Source organism: Globicephala melas, chromosome 14 (assembly GCF_963455315.2).
Source record: "Globicephala melas chromosome 14, mGloMel1.2, whole genome shotgun sequence".
NCBI classification, from domain to species: Eukaryota; Metazoa; Chordata; class Mammalia; order Artiodactyla; family Delphinidae; genus Globicephala; species Globicephala melas.
The window spans coordinates 62,454,912-62,474,891 of NC_083327.1; the positions used below are offsets into that span (position 1 = coordinate 62,454,912).

At 40.4% G+C, this 19,980-nt stretch overlaps 1 protein-coding gene across 10 annotated transcripts in view; it reads right to left on the reverse strand.

Moving 5' to 3' along the window:
* Positions 1 to 10,571: 10,571 nt before the first annotated feature.
* Positions 10,572 to 19,980, reverse strand: part of IL20RA (interleukin 20 receptor subunit alpha) — a 30,092-nt gene continuing 20,683 nt past the window's right edge. For 4 of the 10 annotated variants that reach the window (XM_030853361.3, XM_060283621.2, XM_030853365.3 and 1 more), the window contains 4 exons: positions 19,565 to 19,740; positions 18,846 to 18,990; positions 15,315 to 15,454; positions 10,574 to 12,418 (listed from right to left, as the gene is read on the reverse strand). In XM_030853361.3, coding sequence (XP_030709221.1) covers positions 11,627 to 12,418; positions 15,315 to 15,454; positions 18,846 to 18,990; positions 19,565 to 19,740 — 1,253 coding nt within the window. In that variant the 3' untranslated portion in view covers positions 10,574 to 11,626. Of the gene's footprint in view, positions 12,419 to 15,314; positions 15,455 to 18,845; positions 18,991 to 19,564; positions 19,741 to 19,980 lie in introns of all 10 variants that reach the window. The other 6 variants (XM_060283618.2, XM_060283619.2, XR_009558753.2 and 3 more) reach the window with 5 other exon arrangements.

The following is a 19,980-nucleotide window of genomic DNA, read 5'->3' on the forward strand; positions in this document are numbered from 1 at the left end:
AGGCCTCTCTGTCCTTGAGGGTGGTGCGGGTAATAGCATGAATGTGCTCTTAATAGAATTTCCACACTTTTCTAAATGTCACAAGTGATGCATGACCATGATGAAAATGAGAAAACATGTAAGCAGAAAGAAAAACAATGCACTCTTATATGCATATTTATAAAAAGTATTTATAAAAATGTATATTTGTAAAAATGTGATTCATTTAATCACTTTTTAATATTTTCCTGCTTAATATAATATGAACATGTTCCTTGATTCTAATGGTTGCCTAATTTTGCCTTGTATGGATGTAACAAAATTCATCTTTTGTTGTTGGAGATTCAAATTATTTAAAAATCTTTGCTATGGTCAATGCAGTGATGAACATAGTTATATTCCTGTTCATTTGCTCAAGTATTTTTGCAAGATGAATTTCCTGAACCCAGTTTCTTTTTGACAGTAGCTTTGTTCATGGTCTCAAGTGGCCTCCCCCTTCAGTGGGACTTGATTCTCCCAACACAGAAGCTTTTGCCTCTACTTGATTCTTCATATTAGTTTTTCTGATCTCGAGTCTTCATTTTAGTTGCTGTATCTCACTTTGGGATTTTTTTTTTTTTTACTTTTTATTTTTGGCTGTGTTGGGTCTTCGTTTCTCCCTTTTTTAAAGTGAAGGTGACCACTATCTACCTGCACACAGTCATCCAGATTCAGTCAACTGATGTTTGTCGACTGCATCACATCATGTCAGTCTCCTGCATAAAACTTTCTGGTGGCTTCTCATTGTCATTAAAGTGTAACCCAAACGTCTCACAGCTGCCACATATGGTCTTCATATGATATCACTTACATGTGGAATCTAAAATATGGCACAAATGAACTTGTCTGCAAAACGAAAACAGACTCACAGACGTAGAGAACAGACTTGTAGCTGCCAAGGGGAACGGGGTGTGGGGGAGGGATGGGGTGGGAGTTTGGGATTAGCAGGTGCAAACTCATATACAGAATGGATAAACAACAAGGTCCTACTGTGGAGTACAGGGAACTGTGTTCAGTATCCCGTAATAAACTAAAATGGAGAAAATATGAAAAAGACTATATATATACGTATTACCGAATCACTTTGCTGTCAGCAGAAATTAACACAGCATTGTAAATCAACTACACTTAAAAAAAAAAAAAAAAACCTCCTGGTTTTTACCTGCCCCCTGCCCTCATCTTCTTCCAGGTTCCTCCTGGTTCACTATGTACTACCTGCCTTCCTTCTGACCTTCCCTTCAAACTGCAAGTACATGTACATCTCAGAGACTTAGCACTTGCCCTTCCCTCGGCCAAGAACCCCTTTCTGGAATATATTTTTGGTTTGGTAATTAAAAACTCATTGTTAAACCCAAGGTCACCTATTCTACTATGTTTTCTTCTGAAAGTTTCATAGTTTTGCATTTTAAATTTAGGTCTGTGCTCCATTTTGAGTTAATTTTTGTGAGAGGTGCAAAGTCTTTGTCTAGGTTATTTTTTTTGCCTGTGAATGTCTAATTGTTCCAACACCATTTATTGAATACATTATCCTTTCTCAATTCAATTATTGAATTGCCTTTGTGGCTGGATCAAAGATCAGTAAACTACATTTGTGTGGGTATATTTCTGGGCACTAATTCACATAATTTTCAAGATTCATTTATTCATATTTTCCATCAGCAAATATTTACTGAGAAACTACTATATAATAGACACTTATTTAGGTGCTAGGAACATAGAGTGAAAAAAAAGGTCAAAATCCCTGCCTTCAATATTTTGGTCCACTTGGCCCTATGAAACATCTTTACTCATGAAACTACTAAAATCAAAGCTTTGATCAATCCACTATCAGAGATCTTAACTTTGGATCTAAACAGAGATGTAGCCTCACTGAACACAACTCACCGTACTTGAAAAGAGTTCGTGTTGATATATTCCAGTATTCTCATTGACTTGACCCAAATTGATCAATTCAGGTAAATATAATTTGAAACCTTAAAAAAAATCCCTGCCTTCATGGAGTTTACATTCTAGAAGTTAGGTAATATATTACATGTAAGAATATTTTTAGAGTTATTCACATTCCTTTCCCAACTAAGTACAGTGTGCCCTTAAATGCCCCTGTCTTTGCTCACACTTTCCCATGCACTTGCTTGTTCATCACAAGTTTGAGCTGAGTGCTGCGCATTGTTCAAGGTGCTGGGCTATGAAGAGACCCCCTTCCCTCCCATCTCTGTTCATTCGATTCTCACTTTCTCTAGCTGTTGGAAAAGAACGATAATATGATATTTAGACCTAGGCATACCTGAGACCTTGAGTACACTAAGAAATGAGATACTGGCTAAGTTGTATTTACCAGCTTACTCTGATGCTTCCAGCAAAGAAACCTCTACTTCAGTGCTAACTACCTTGGGCTTTTCTGTATAATTGGAAGGAGAACAGATAATATTTATTCAGGTTGAAGGGTGATATAGGCAATGTTTTTAAATTGTAAACCACTCTTAACCTGTCATTTATTTGTACTTCTTTGATACATAGCTGTCTGGTCCTGGTCTCAGAGTCAGAAAGAGATTTATGGAAACAAGATGGGTTCTGAGCCTTATTTGTGTGAAGTGCTCCCTTTTCTGACAACCCAAAACCTTCATTAAGGAAAAAAAAATGATAAAAGAGACTTGCTTAAGCAGGATAGCAATGACAAGGAGAAATAATTTTTAAAAAGACACTGGTTTTTAGACTCACACTGTTTTTTTGTAAGGGAGAGAGCTCAGAAGAGTCTGTCTAGTGCCAAATGCTTCAGGTGGGAATTTTTCTTTTTCTTTTTTTAAAAATATAACACTTCACTCCTTATTTATTTATCTATTATTATTTTTTTTGCGGTACGTGGGCCTCTCACTGTTGTGGCCTCTCCCGTTGCAGAGCACAGGATCCAGACGCGCAGGCCCAGCAGCCATGGCTCACGGGCCCAGCCGCTCCATGGCATGTGGGATCTTCCCGGACCAGGGCACGAACCCGTGTCCCCTGCATCGGCAGGCGGACTCTCAACCACTGCGCCACCAGGGAAGCCCCTTATTTTGTTATTTTTATTAAAAAAATATTTTTTTGGCCGCACAGTGCGGCCTGCAGTATCCTAGTTCCCCAACCAAGGATCAAACCCAGCCCCACGGCAGTGAAAGTGCGAAGTCCTAATCACTGGACTGACAGGGAAGTCCCCCAGGTAAGAATTTCTAAGCTCTTGTACATCACATTCAGGGAAAGGCACTACTTGGCTCACCTTAGCTGTCCACAAAGAGCAGGTCTACGGCAATTTACGAAAAATAGGATGAGTGACTAGCTAGTGAACTGCCTGGGAGAAAAAGGAGAAAATGGGGGGAAATAAAGAAGATCCCAAATATTGTTTTTTCATAGTAGACATTTAGAGGCAGAAGAGAACTTAAAGACCACCTATGTCAACCCCCAGCCCCATGGAGGAATCCTCTCTGCAAAAGCGTCAGCAGAAACCAGCCCATGCTTGAACCTTTCCTGTGACAGGGAACTCAGTTCCTCATATGGTTATGAATTAAGAGCTGCCACTTAATTATAGAAAGCCCTTCCTTCCTTGGAACTGAACTCTGCCTTCTAGCAACTCCCAAATATGTGTCCTAATTTCTTTCTCTGGAGCAATAAACACGTGGCCAATGTCCTCACTCACAGAAAAGTCCTTTGCATGTGGCAGCTGTTTGGACTTCACCAAACCCTGGATTCCCTCCACACTTCCCCTTATGTCCTGGCTCCTGGACTCTCTTTGAGACGCTTTTTGGTTGTTCAAGCCTTTGTTAAAAGGTGATGCTCAGAATGAACATACACTCTAGATTTTTGAAACTGGGGTTAAGATCATGTGGGTGTCTAAGAAGAAATATTAGCACACCTTAATTATACTTCTGTTTATACTTCATTTGGGGGAAAGTTAAATGTTTAAAGTTCATCATTATGCCTGGATTAAAGGCGTTTCCACTTGAACGTGTTTAAATTTGTAATTTTGCAAATTTTTCATTTTGGAAGCTGCTGGCAACAAGCTGGCTGGAAATATGGGACTTAGGAAAAGCAAACACATTCTATTTGCCAATGGTCACTAAGCATGTGTAACCAAGGCAAGCTTATTACAGAAAGGAACAGTTAGCTGGAGTGTAAAGGCAGGGCATTTGAAAGTCGTAATCCTTCTTCTCTGCATACTAAAATCAGCAGAGATCAACTGTTAGCTGCTTCATAAGGAAGGGATTTATTTACACTATGTAATTTTTGTCAGTGGGACTGCCTGCCTGCCTGCCTGAGATCTTTTTTTTTTTTGCGGTACGCGGGCCTCTCACTGCTGTGGCCTCTCCCGTTGCGGAGCACAGGCTACGGACGCGCAGACTCAGCGGCCATGGCTCACGGGCCCAGCCGCTCCGCGGCATGTGGGATCTTCCCGGACCGGGGCACGAACCCACATCCCCTGCATCGGCAGGCGGACTCTCAACCACTGCGCCACCGGGAAAGCCCGCCTGAGATCTTTTTAACTCATTATTACCTGTGAGTAGGAGAAGGTGCTTGCATTTCAGAAGTTTGTGTGAATCACGTGTCCTCCTCACTTCCTGCCAGGGCTCAGGTATTCACTCTTTGAATAATGGCAGTTCTCAGCCGAGCCAAGGCACGCCCTTCACCACGGAAACCCAATGAATCAATTAGTCAATAGTTCTTTTCTGTCCAGAATTTTAGGCATAATCAAATCTTGGGAAACTAAGAAGATCGGTAAACAGAATATCGTCATAAAATACTTGTTTCCGACTTGCAAGGGAAAATGTTTAAGAGCGATCATCATTCCAAATAGCTTTACCAATGGTACAAAGCTGACACTGGTTATGGAACCTATGAGAATGACACAAAATTTAGGGGCTTTGGGGTACCATTATTGTTTTCCTTAATTAAATATACACACATTAGAGGATATATTAATACATATGTGCAGTTTAAAGAAGAATAATCAAAGGAATACACTGCTTCTACCATGTTTAAGGAGACTGTTACTAGTTCCGCTGAAGTTCCCGTGAGCTCTGTGCACTCCCATCCCCTTCAGTCCACGGGGGGAATCCATGATCTTAAACTTTGTGTTAATCATTTCCTTGCCTTTCTTTATAGTTTTACCATGTATATATGACTAGTGTTTAATTTTGTATTTCTCGAGATGTTATGTAAATGGATTTATCCTCTGTATATTCTCTAGAAATCACTATTTTTGCTCAACACGCCTGTGAGATTCACGTTGCCATGTGGACGTGTAGTTCCTTCCTGTCCATGGCTTTCTTCCGCTGATAGATAAATACACTCATTTTGTGTCAGGCACTCTTCTAAGAACTTTCAATATATTGATTCCTTTAAACCTCCCACAACCCTAGGAGGTAGGGACAATTATTATCCTTATTTCATAGATGAGGGAAGTTGGTCCCAAGAGGTTAAATAAATTGCCTAAGGTAATGTGGATGAAAAATGTCGCCTGCCATATCCTGATGGTGCATGCTGAGGTGTTTCAGGATGGAGAAAAGCAGGACGTTGGCCATAGATAGTTAAGGTGCATATCAAAGGAATGATTTCAATGAGCCCAGACTCTTGGATCTTCCCAGACATGGAAAAGCACTAAATTCATTAACTTGATATGTCTGGTTTTCTTTAATTAGCAGTAGTCTTTTGATGTTCTGATTGATGGTGTTTTTTTTTAATTTTTATTTTATATTGGAGCATTGTTGATTAACAATGTTGTGTGAGTTTCAGATGTACAACAGTGATTCAGTTACACATATACATGTATCTATTCTTTTTCAAATTCTTTTCCCATTTAGGTTATTACAGAACATTGAGCAGTGTTCAATAGATCGGGATAGATCGGGAGTTTGGGATTGACATGTACACATTGCTATATTTAAACTAGATAACCAATAAAGAATTAACTGTATAGCACAGGGGACTGCTCAATATTCTATGACTGATGTTTTTTTGCAAAAACTCTTATATAGCCTGGCTCTTCTCTTACCTCTTCGGAACAGTCTATCAGAGTTATGTGAGAGGCTGCCTCCCGGGCTTCAGTCCTCAGAAGGTCTGCCGAATAAAATATAATTCTCACCCTTTAGGTTGTGCAGTTTTTTTCAGTAGACAGTCCATACATCCCTTTGTTAGTCAAATGCTGCGAAATTCTTTTAAAAGCACAAAGTTGACAAATTTAATGAAGATCCAATATCCCATGCCTCCTTTTTGGGGGGGGTTGGGATTAAAATTCCCACTGATTTTTTTTCCCCTCTCACATCAAATGTTCTGAAGCGTCTGCATTTCAGATTGGAGAAGAATGCACTCGAGGAGAAGGAAGAATATGTAAACTATCTTAACTCTATGAGACCTCTAAAAGCAGTGGCTAATTCATACGTCCCACAAAAGTCAGTTCCAGGAACAGGCAAATGGCAGATGGTAGCTATCCCCAGCAGCGTTCATTGTCTCAGTGGCCTGGGCGTGAAAACACAAGCACCAGACGATGGCCATATGGCTTAATACCACTTAATACCAAATACCACTTAATCTAGAGAACAACGGATTGAGATGTCAAAAAGAAATCTGTTGAGGAAGTAAGGGAGAAAATACCTCATCTGTTTCCAGATTTAGCAAAGTGCCAGAGACAGGGTTTTAGGGAAACCCATGAAGAGGCAGCCTTGCCTGAGGACAGAAGGAGACTCCTTCAACTGGCACCAACACAACGTAACCCCTCCCGGAAGGGAGCCTTGGATGAAGCAATGCTTTCAGAGCCTTAACCTGCCGTTTTTACTGGCATTCAGAAATGAAAACCACCTGGAAGATTTGTTGCAGTCTAAAACTAGTAAAGTACAAAAGAAATCTTGTGGCTGCCATAGGCAAAGGAATCTGGAGGAAACTCAGTGATAAACATGAATGTTTATCCAGGATTTACAGTGAAAGCCAAGATTGCCTTCAAGGATCTGTCACTGAAGATCCTGAAGACCTTTAGAGGAAAGGTGGAAGGTGGTCAAAACTAAGCACAGGGGAGTCCCACACCCTCAAAGGGAAGATACACGACCATCTAAGAGTCATCCAGCCACTCTGCAGAGGCAGTGAGTTCCAGGAAATAACATTTTGGAGAGGTTCAGTTTTCTTTAAAGGATTCATATCACTTTGCTCTTAATAATGCCAACTTTTGGTTGCTGTTCGACTAAAAAAGTTTTAAAGCATTAAGTTTAGAAGAAATAATTCATCACCTGTCATTTCAGTTGTTCTAGTTTGAATAAGATTGGTGCTTCATAAAGTTAATCTAAGTATAGTTAAGACAGTTATATATTTTCGAGTGAGTGAAAAGAGCAAGTTATAAAAGTTCAGTAGGATCCCTTTTGAGGAAAAATAGATACATAAATGTATTGAAAGTGTCTGGAAAATTCTACACCAGGGTTTATCAATGTGGGCACTATTGACATTTTTGGCCAGATAACTCTTTGCTGTGGGGGGCTACCCTGGGCATCGTAGGATGTGGAAGAGTATTCTTGGCCTCCCCCCACTAGATGCCAGCAGCACCCTCTCCCTAGAGTTGTGACAACCAAAAATGTCTCCAGATATCGCCAGGTGTCCCATCGGGGACAAAATCACCCCTAGCTGAGAATCATTTCCCTACCCTAAGATGTGTACAGTGGTTAAATCTGGGTGGGAGTATTACAGGTAATTTTAATTTTCCCCCCTTTATCTCTAGTTAGTTTGTAATGAGTATGTGTACATTTTTTTATGTGTACATTTATCTTCTACAGAAAAAAATAAAATCTAGTCTTAAAATACCCACAACCATTGCACTATTTATTTATTAGATTTTAAAATATTCTAAGTTTATTGGCTGAACTGCAACTAGCCAATAGGCTGCTTGAAACTAAGCAGTAATCTATCTTGCTGGTAATTTGTCTGTAGTCACACTGTTCTTTTTTACATTTAAAAAATGTTTATTTATTTATGTGTTAATTTAATTTTTATTTCATATTGGGGTATAGTTGATTTAGAATGTTGTGTTAGCTTCAGGTGTACAGCAAAGTAATTCAGTTATACATATACATATGATTTCTTTTTCAGATTTTTACCCCATATAGGTTATTATAGAATATTGAGTAGAGTTCCCTGTGCTATATAGTAGGTCCTTGTTGATTATCTATTTTATATATAGTAGTGTGTATCTGTTAATCCCAAACTTCTAATTTATTGCATTATTTATTAAAAAATTATAGGCACATGTTCTTGAGCAAAGTCTTTGAAAAACCGTGGATAGAAGATTTATGGAAGATATAATGTGGGAACCACAAAGGAAATAGAAAAAGTTCTTTCCAAGGTAATTTAGCAAAAATTCATCTCAAGATGTGGGATGGCAGTGTGTGGGCCAGAAAGAATTTGATTTATGACCCAGGTGCACTGATCCATACTGGCGTAGCCCTCTATTTGATGTTCTCATTAGATTTACCATGCTGTACTGACTTGCACTCCGGGCTGTACAAATAGTTTTTCCCTGCACTGATTTCCTTTGAGGTGAACTCAGCCTGGGGGCACCCGATCTTCCCCATGTTGTAGGCTGAGGGGACAAATGTCCCTCTTCTACTTCATTCCCATGTGCAGGATGTGGCACTAGGTTTCATTCACTTTGTAGCAGGGGGTATTTTTATTCACCCAGTTGTTTAGAATTTATGGGGTATGGACATAGAGCCACTAGCAGACATTTTCATGTGGAAAAATCACCTAATGTGGAAGAGGTATGTAAAATCCTAAAACTGATGAACAGCTAGTGAAAGGATGAAGGTGCTGGTCAAAGATTCTGAAACCTCAACTTCCCAGCTCCACTGGGACCTCAGGCCTAGGGATGGAATCTAATGAGGCCCCAGAGGATGACTTCTCGGAGCTGCTGAGGCTCTGGCCACAGAGGTGACAGGAAGCACGATGATTGTTGCTCATAAAGGTAGACTGCATCAAAGACTGTGTCACTTTCCCCCACAAGACATACCTACTGTACACTCACATTTGAATATATATATATATATATATATATGCGTGCATTATGTATGTTGCAAAGTACTAAAGAAACAAAATTTTACGAAGGCTCAATACTTCTGATATGCTTAGAATGATAAGAGATGTGAAAGGAACTCAGAATTAGATTCCCTTTTACAAAACCACAGATGGATTTCAATCTGAAGGCATAAAGTAGGAAGCAAATTACTCTTGTACTTTTCGGTAAGAGAAACAAAGAGAGGCAAACTCTGCCTTTGAATCAAAATAGTCCTATGTCTAAATGGCTTCTTTTCCTGGTGTTAAGCACAAACGATAACAAACAACTAACACTCGCTATGTGCCAGGCACCGTTCTAAATGCCTTCTACGTTCTAAATGCCTTCTACGTTCTAACGCTTTTTCATCCTCAAAGTAACCCTAAGGTTGTTGTTATCCTCCCTACAACGAGGACATTGTAGGACATAGTAGATGCTCAGTAAGTATTTTGTGAATGAAATGAATAAGCCAAACAATCATCAATCATTTTATTTTCTTTTTGCTCTTAATAGCAACTCATTCTTTCCCACTCCTGAATTTCCTTTATAGTAATAATAAATTTGTTCTTCAAAACTGGCTGTTTTGAAGCAAATGGTGAAGGAGATGGGAATAGTTAGTGGAAATTAGCTAGGGTAGTATCGTTTTATGATATACGTTCGTTCCCACAGTAAATTATGTCAAAATTTTAATACACTCTCTCTTACATATTTATTTAATAATAAATTTGTTCTTCAAAATTAGCAGAATTATTTTTACAAAGATTGAGAAGAACAGAACACTCTGGTTAATAGAATTATGCTCTAAATTAAATCACTAGATCAGAAGCTGTTTGGATTTGTGGACAATCTGAAAAGACCATGACTTCAGAATCCATCTCTCTTACCAGGGTTGTCTGTCTGTGCCAAGAATATAAATAAGAAAATACAGATGATACCTGTTTTTCTGAAAGACCATCAATGGATCATGAGCTCATGATTAAAGCAAACATATGCTAAGGTAAATCATACGAAATTGCTGTCTCTGCAGGTCAAGAACAGTCAAATATCAACAATTTTATATGGCTCAACTTAACAGATTCTGTTATATTTTAATACAATGTGACTATCGAATTTAATTTTCTAAGCAAATGATGAAGGAGATGGGAATGGTTACTGGAATTTAGCTAGGGTGATATTGTTTTATGATATTGTTTCATTCCCACAGTAAATTATGTCAAATACACTCTCCCTTACATATAAACTCAACTTATTTCTTTTGTATGTCTTTATTTATTGATTTTAAGATTATGTAGATATGGGATATTCATTCACACATATTCCAAGGAATCTCTAAGGCACTGCTCATTCAAATAGAATATTTAATATTATAATAGTAACAGTGATTCAGCTACTAAACATGTTCTAGTTTATAGATTATCTAAATATCTTTTGAAAAACACATTTCCAGAAATAAATGTACTGTTCTATTATAAAATGTGGCATTTTTTTTCAGGTTAATTCCTTACTAAAAAGCCTCTGCTAGTTATTGAGAGCACATTTTAAAATTTATTTATTTATTTATTTATTTTTGGCTGCCTTGGGTCTTTGTTGCTGCGTGCGGGCTTTCTCTAGCTGCAGCGAGCAGGGGCTACTCTTGGTTGTGGTGCGCAGGCCTCTCATTGTGGTGGCTTCTCTTGTTGCGGAGCACAGGCTCTAGGCGCACAAGCTTCAGTAGTTGTGGCTCGCAGGCTCTAGAGCGCAGGCTCAGTAGTTGTGGTGCAGGGGCTTAGTTGCTCCGTGGCATGTGGGATCTTCCCGGACCAGGGCTCGAACCTGTGTCCCCTGAATTGGCAGGCGGATTCCCAACCACTATGCTACCAGGGAAGGTGAGAGGACATTTTCTGACTATAAACTAATAACAACAATTTATGTTTACACTCGAGAACTTCTCCTAAAGTATTAATATGGCCACTTAAAGTAGCCCAAAGCATATGACATCAAGATCTGTGCCTGATTTATTCACTCTGAACATGGATTATTATGATTGAACAGTGGGTTAGGTCTTTAAATGTGACCACTTCCCACCCACTTAGTGGTATTTGCATGTTTTAAGTATCTCATCATTCTGGCAATAAACCAAATTCTAAAAAAGTAGCACTTATACAATGAATGGTCTTCATGAAGTATTTTTTACAGTGCTATACGCTTGGTAAGGGCCCAGAAAATAATTGTACAAGTGCTTGTTAGAAAATCATAAATAAAGAGGCCACAGTACACCCACCTGAATAAGTTCTGCATCCAAGTTGGCCAACATTTTTGAATACTTACTGGGTACAAAGAGGGTCAGCCACTGCACTCTGGGCGCCCACCATCAGTGCGGGAGACCCACACGCACAACCCAGCCACCACAGGAGGCGGAATGAAACAAGCACTATGAAAATAGAAGGAATAAGTAATTCTCACTGACACGGAAATCCGAGTAAACTTCTGGCTCCAGTACTTTATTATTCGGTCACTTATCTGTTTGCACTCACGTGTTTTGTAACAGTAGAGGTCTGGCAAAGGGACGTTTGAGTGTTAGTCTTCCATTTGTACATATAATCCCCATTCCTCCATAAACTGCATGAGATAGGCTTCATGTTCCTCCAGTGTCTTGTCTGGAGCCCGATCCTGGTAGAGTCTAGATAAGAGGCCCTCCTCCTCGAGTCCCTCAGACTCAGGATGCTTACATCTCTCTGAGTCATGTTCAAAGCTGGATAATGAAGGTATACACAGCCTGCCAGTCCGAGGGTCCCAATCGACCAGTGTGGTTGACGGTTCTGCCTCTGGCCCCTCCTCTGTGCCCACATGCCCCTGCGGCAGGTGGTCCAAGTCTCTGAGCTGAGGGGTATATGAATATGGTAGTGTTTGTGGACCCAAGTCTGCTAAAGTTGCCTGTTGCTCAGATAACTTTCCTTGTAGGGACACTTCCTCCTGCAAATTGAACTCCTGATCTCCAGGCCCCACAGAAATGTCGCTAGTTCTTACATCACATTCATATTCGATGACTGTTTTATCTGTGGGCATTGTCCTGCTGGGTGGCTCTTGCTGGCTTAAGGAAGTCCCTTGGGTGCTTTTCTCAGGGTCATACACAATGTCCACCACATGGGAAGCATATCCCAGGTGTTTCACCTCCACTTCCTCCTGATGGGGCTCCTGGTCCTTGCTGGGCTCATTCAGGTCTGATGCATCATTGCTTTTTTCCATTACACTTATATCCTTATGAGAAGTTTTAGAATCCTCCAAAATATTGAGGGTGATAAAGTTAATCACAACTTTTTCAGCAGGTACAAAGACTCTTTTGTCAAATTCATTTCCATAAATCAAAATCTATAAAGAGAGAAGAGAATGGTTTTCATCTTTTCACTTTAGAGAGACATTAAAAACAGCTGTTAGATCACTAATCATTAGAGAAATGCAAATCAAAATTACAATGAGGTATCACCTCACACCAGGCAGAATGGCCATCAACAAAAAATCTACAAACAATAAATGCTGGAGAAGGTGTGGAGAAAAGGGAACCCTATGCACTGTTGGTGAGAATGTAAATTGATACAACCACTATGGAGACCAGTATGGAGGTTCCTTAAAAACTAACAATAGAACTACCATATGACCCAGCAATCCCAATACTGGGCATATACCCAGAGAAAACCATAATTCAAAAAGAGTCATGTACCATAATGTTCATTGCTGCTCTATTTACAATAGCCAGGACATGGAAGCAACCTAAATGCCTGTCGACAGATGAATGGATAAAGAAGATGTGGCACATATATACAATGGAATATCACTCAGCCATAAAAAGAAACGAAACTGAGTTATTTGTAGTGAGGTGGATGGACCTAGAGTCTGTCATACAGAGTGAAGTAAGTCAGAAAGAGAAAAACAAATACCGTATGCTAACACACATATATGGAATCTAAAAAAAAAATGTTTCTGAAGAACCTAGGGGCAGGACAGGAATAAAGACGCAGATGTAGAGAATGGACTTGAGGACATGGGGAGGGGGAAGGGTAACCTGGGACGCAGTGAGAGAGTGGCATGAACATATATACACTACCAAATGTAAAATCGATAGCGAGTGGGAAGCAGCCACATAGCACAGGGAGATCAGCTCGGTGCTTTGTGACAACCTAGAGGGGTGGGATGGGGAGGCTGGGTGGGAGACGCAAGAGGGAGGGGATATGGGGATATATGTATATGTATAGCTGATTCGCTTTGTTATAAAGCAGAAACCGACACACCATTGTAGGGCAATTGAGCTCCAATAAAGATATTATAAAAACAAACAAATAAAACCAGCTGTTAGTTAGAATTTATACCGTCCCCAGATAGTTGTAAAGGCCTATTCTTACCAACTCATGGAAGTGAAAGTTATGTTTGGAATACGCGGGAAAACTCCCTCACCTTGAGGCAAGAGACCCAAGATGCACGACATGCATATGGCAGTGAAGAGTGGTTCCCTGGGCGGTCCTGATCCAGTCCAAGGATCGGGTGTGACCGCCTCTTCCTCTAACTGGCTGAGGGAATTCAGGGGGCTTATTTAATTTCTTGAGCCTCCTTTTTTTAATTCTGTAAAATCAGAATTTCTGCTGTGTCAGGAGTGGTGAAGACTGAGAGTTTTTGAAATTGCTTTATTAATTACAGTGTACTATGTGTTTATCAATAAGCCATCCTCTGGGCTACCAGCTCTTTTTTGCGTATACGCTGGACAGGAAATGTGGAAGGGCATGAAAACTAGGTGTAAAAAGAGAAACAAGCACATGAATAGAGATGCTTTTACTTACTTCCCCCATACACCAAACTGATCACGCTATAATAGGGCCCCAAATGGAAATTCACCTGCCAATTTATAGCAGAGAGAGGAACTCTAAATCATGTCAGGAAAACTTGTTTAAGATTAAAGTTTTGCTGGCAATACATGGAAGGTGCCTGTTTAGATTGTCAGTGATGAGTTATGTTACAATCCTCATTATCCGCCCTATGATGTGATTTCATTTAACTACAAAATAGGAACTTCAGCATCGTTCTTTTACAAAAATGTGGGTTTCAGAAAGTCACAGGCTGTCAGTTCTCCTGTGCTTTTTCCTCCTAGGAAAGGTCTCCCTACGTCATTGAAAAGCTAACTCTGAAACCTAAATGAAGGCAGAATAATAGAAACATTTAAAAACAGAACTAACAGGAATGCATGTATGTATCGTGTACACGTGAACACGTATTTTGATAATTCCCAAAGAAATAGTTTTTGATTGTTAAAATATGCTCAGCCTTGGGAAACCTCCAGTACATGGTCCAGAAGCATAAGGTTTGTTCCTTCTTTTACTTTCTTGCTTCTCCTTGCTGTGAATGATTAAGCCCTGGCCGCTTTCCCCCTAAACGTGTTTCCATTCCGTGTCTGTTTCCAGCCCTATATCCCCCTCTCCTCTTTTAGACTCTCATCTTCTCTCTCCTGGACAACTCCCACAGTCTCCTAGCTGGGTTTGTTTGTTTGTTTGTTTGTTTCTAGTCTTCCTCCCCCTAAAGTTATCTTTAACACTATCCAGTTGTATCTAAAACTCAATCTTGACCATAATGATCCCAGCTCAAAACCCTACAGAGTTTTGCAAACACAATGAAGTCCAAGGTCCTTAGAATAGCTCCCCAATTCTCCCATTATCTGGCCTTACCCCCTCACCCTCCAGTCTCTTCTTTCATAGCTTCTCATCAGGAACCTCATGGTTTTGCAATATTATATGTTTTCCCAAACATCCTCCTACCTTTGCCCCTGCTGTTTCTTCCGCTTGAGGTAGGTGCCCTCTTACTGAACTTTCACGACCAAGCCCAGGCATGAAACTTCTGATCCTCCACGTAGGGTGCCAGCACCCTTCCTGTACCGCAAGAGTCCCTAGAACCCACTTTCATCTTAGTCTTCACATATCCTTTAAAACTTCTAGTCCCCAACTAGACTTAAGCCTTCGGAGGGGCATGGGTCATGACAATTTATCTGTGTACCTCAAGACCTAGTCTGATCTGTTCCATAAATATAAAATCTTTGTCAAAAGGTAAGGAATCTTTCTCTTTGGTTATGGTACTGAGTTAGTCTAGTACAGAAAGTGTTTTTAATTCATCAACTCTTTTAACTTGAAACTCACTCTGCCCATAAAAGGAACGGTATCTGTTCTAGGACCTCCTTTTCTATCTTCCTGGGTGTGTTATAAAGCCTCCTACCACTCTAGGCACTCACCAGATTTGCTGGGTGTTTCTCTTTGCCGACGTAGGTATATCTGTACATGGAGTAGCACATCACAGAAAAAATAAACACAGTAACAGATATGGGCAAAACATAGCAGAAGATGACTTTAACCTTCAGTGTTGATGTTTGATCTGTAAAAAGAAAAGTAGGGTGGGGTAGACAGCTGTGATTTGGTGTGGTGGGAAAACACTGGTAACGTCAAGAAGCTTTGGAGAGATCGGTTACTTTAAGGAATTCAGTTTTCTCATTTATACATTGAGAAGCTTGAGCTAAATGTTAGAAGGGATCTCAGAATTCTTACTCTCTCTGACAATAGATGGGCTTAAGGAATCATCTGGACTTGTCTCCAACCTTTACAGCAAGGATGCCTTAACAACCCAGGTCAGCAGATATTCCAGCATTTTATACCTGGCTATGCGATTCATGCCGGTTCTTCTATTTGCAGAAAAGTGTGCCTGATACTCAAGTAACTCACAGCGCTTCAAACCAAACAACAAAACCTTCTTGTGAAGATCCCATTAAGCTGCCCCACGTTTCCATGCCCCTCATTTGACTCAATCTTTTCCACATATTCAGGACCTTGCCACGAATGTATGGCATCATCTTCTGTGTGACAAACAGAATCATCCTTACACAGCTGGCCAGGCTTTCTGGTAGGTCTGGAGCTTGGGGATGTGTGAAGAGGCAGCTGAGCTGGTGTGTGCTGAGAATGGCAGTAACTCCCTCCCTGGTCCTGCTGTGCCGTAGGTTCATGATGAGTTTAAAAGTCCATAGAGAAATGAAAAGATCTGGTGAGTAGTTTTAAGAAAAGTAGCCCTGGATCACCATGGATCAGACTATATGCTTGATAGATAGGACTCATTGTGACTAATTTATATTTGTTAAGCTCCTGTGGAATACTTGTAAATTGTGAAGGTTAAATTTATGTGTCCATCTGGCGAGGCCACAGTACCCAGTTATTTGGTCCAACATTATTCTAGATGTTTCTGTGAAAGCATTTTTTAGATGAGATTAGCATTTACATTAGTAGACATGAGTAAAGCAGATTGCCCTCTATAACGAGGGTGAGCCTCATCCAATCAGTTGAAGGCTTTGACAGAAAAAAGACTGATCATGTCCCAGAAGAGTGGATTCTGCCAGCTGATCACCTTCAGATAAGAACTGCACCATAAATTCTTCCTTAGGTCTCCAGCCTTGCAGACTTTTAACTTACCAACCTCCAAAATCATGTGAGCCAGGTCCTTAAAATAAGTCTCTATCTCCATCTTGATGTGTGTGTGTGTGTGTGTGTGTACATTTATACATAAAGATTATGTATATTGTGTTCTATGGAGAACCCTGACTACTACAGCATTTAGCACAAATGACAGAAGTTCTAGGGCATTCCTTACATACTAATACAATCAGCAGGCGTGTTGTGGGAGTATTCTAACCCATTGCAGACGTTGGGTACTCTTGATGCCTAGTCCTGGGAGAGAGCAGCTAAGTTACTGTCTGGTCAACTGTCTAGTTAAAGAGTGGAAACAGAAGTATCATGGACTTCTGGTCAACAATAGCCAGTGGGAAAAGCCCAGGTATGGGGGTCCAGCTGCAGGCTCTTCCATCCCGAAGAGCACATCTGTCAACAGGTTCCACATAGAAAGATGCCAATAATGCAGATGTTGCAGATGGCTGAGCATCACCTGCCCCTACTTCAGGCTACAACTCAGTCCAGTCCTTTTTTTTTTTTTAATTTTTATTGGAGTATAGTTGATTTACAATGTTGTGTTAGTTTCAGCTGTACACCAAAGTGATCAGTTATACTTATACATATATCCACTCTTTTTTAGATTCTTTTCACATATAGGTCATTATAGAGTACTGAGTAGAGTTCCCTGTGCTATACAGTAGGTCCTTATTAGTTATCTCTTTTACATATAGTAGTGTGTATATGTCAATCCCAATCAATCCAGTCCTCTTAATACAATCCCTGGCCTCTGGACCAAACTCATCCTGATAAACAGAGCCATGACAACAATGACTGAAGGCACTTAGTATATACCAGCACATGTTTGCAACAACCAACTAATAAACTGTATCTGTATTTTAGGAATTGGGGGATTGTGGAGAGCAGAAATATTTCAAAGAATAGTCCCCAAAGAGGTAATAGTGAGTTTTTGAAAAAGTAGACCCTCATAATTGTGTCTTGGAAAGGTATCTGGGGTGCTCTAACAGCTGGGATATCAAGAAAGGTCAGACCATGAAATGGTACCTTGTTATTACCGTTCCAGGACTAGTGAGAAGGTCAGCTCCTTCTGCTTACTGGGAAGTATTTCATTTAATCTGTACTTTAGTTGCTTTAGCTCTGCCAATGGCTTAAATGATTTCCACTGGGAATTCATTCCTACCATTTGCCCACTGATCAAGCTGTTAGTAAACAGAGCACTTTTCCAAATACAAAAATGATTTCCTCAATCTGCTTTGCTTTGCCTTTTGCTTGCCTTGCATTTTAATTTTATTGATATTTGACATATGGTAGAGAACCCTTCATTTTAAAGGGAAAGGTATGATAATGATGGAGATTCAAAAATAAAGCTTTTCACTTCTGATATGTATTCACAAAATTCCCTTTTTAATCCTTAGGACAGTTTCATCTCGAAATGTGGGAGGCTTGAGGGGAGAGGAAAACAGGGGTTCTGTCAGCATTCCTGTCCCATAGCTGGTGACGGAACCAAGTCTTGGGGAAAATGATTGTGACGTTTGGAAGGCCAGCACATTTGGAAGAGAGAAACAAGAATGGATGAAGAGCCATTCAATGAAGGTAAACTTTAGGATTTATTTTCAATTTTTAGGTTTTGAGTTCAGGGTCTTACCACCCTCAGGGGAGAACAATTAAACAAACGCCAAGCTCCTATAACTCTAGTCTCCTAACAGGAACGAGAATCTTCAACCACACTTCCTTGGCAGCCAAGTTCAGAAAACACGAGAAGACAAATAAAAGGAAAGAGAGAGAAGCAACTATAAGAGTGAGGGAATAGTAACTGATTTGCTGATCCCAGGCCCTTGAACAGCCTTGCACAGTGAGTGATATCTGAACACAACCTGCAGCACCTATAATTTGTATTCCCGAGGGGGAGCAAAAGACTCTGTCGTAAAGTGTTTTTAGGATACTGCTTTGTTCCTAGGAATAAACTCATGTGATGTTCTTAAAGACCACAGAACTTCTACTGATCAGAGTGATTATAGTTTGAAAGAAGAAAAGCCGTGTGTGTAAAAATTCCTATAATTTTTCTTTCCCAAGGTAGAGTCTTGTTGGACTGGTGCTAAGAGTGCCCTAGGAGGTGAAAACACTCCCTACTGTGAGCCAAGTTCAATGGTAGAGTCCCGGGCTGCTCAGTGCATTTCTGGTGGTGGTTGTTTCTGCCTGCACTTCAGCCTGTTTCTGGTAGACACGGATTTTCAAAACCTTGTCTACACCACCATCCTTCCTTCTAGTTTTAGCAGATTTCCTACCTCAGACCAGCTGAGATTCTCAAAGCTTACCTTTCAAAGTACTGACACACTGCTTCTCAGACGGCTGAACAAGGCGAGGAGGGCCTGGGACGAAGGGCTCCACGAGGACGCAGTACAGAGTGTCCGGCTGCAGCCAGCCGAATACCAGCGTTCGGTTCGTCACACACTGGGACCACTAGGATAGGGGATTGCGAAGAGCAGTTAGAGCCAGAGCTTTCCAGCACCACCCCAGACAAGTAACTTTAGAAGGAAACAGAAGACTGAGGTACCAGTAAGTCCTTTACTATCACTAAGAGCTTATTTTTTTAGCAACAACTTTAAAATATCCTTTTCCTTCAGCTTGGCAGTCCCAGTTAGGGACTGGGCAAACTGTGGGAACAATTCTAAATAATGACATAAGGAGGGATTTCTTCTTCCACTTTGTCCTGGGTTCTTGCTGATATGTTTTTCTTTCTTGGAGAGTGACTGACAGATGTTAAGCAAGTAAAAACTCTCCATCAAAGTGAGGTGGACAATTGCTCTACCCACCCACAGAAACATCATAGCAGAGACTTTCTGTAAAGGAAATCTGAAGGCAGTTTTGAAAATGTCTACACATCAGCTTCAACTGTATCTTGTATGGCGACACTTTTGAATGTCACACCTTCCCAGATTCACATGCCGAGAATTTAAGCATCAGGGCTGTGTGTTCCAGCATTAGCTGCAAAAAGTGACACAAATGATAGGTCCCCATTCCATTTCAGGCTTACCGTTCTATTTGATTTAGTATTATGTATGGACACATTATACTTCAGATTAGAGTATATTTGTTCCAGGGAAATAGAGCTTTCTTCTGGGTTTTTCTTCCACTTCTTTGGAGCCGTCAGAACAATAGATATGGATTTCTCATCAGTAGTCAAAGCAACCTCTGGTGGGCCAATTTGTGCTTAAAGGGGAGGGGAGAGGGAATGATCATGTTCAGATGTAGAAATCACCTCAGATGAAACAATATAATCCTACTGGGATCAAAGCTCTAACGCCCACCCTCTTATCTGAGATGCCTCAGAATGCTCTAGGTGGGCCCAAGTGATACCGAATCTTGAAACAATCATGTCACACACTGACAGAATGTTAAAGCAGCAAATTTACTTAGTCACATGTAGTTCCTAGTCACATGGCTAAACAG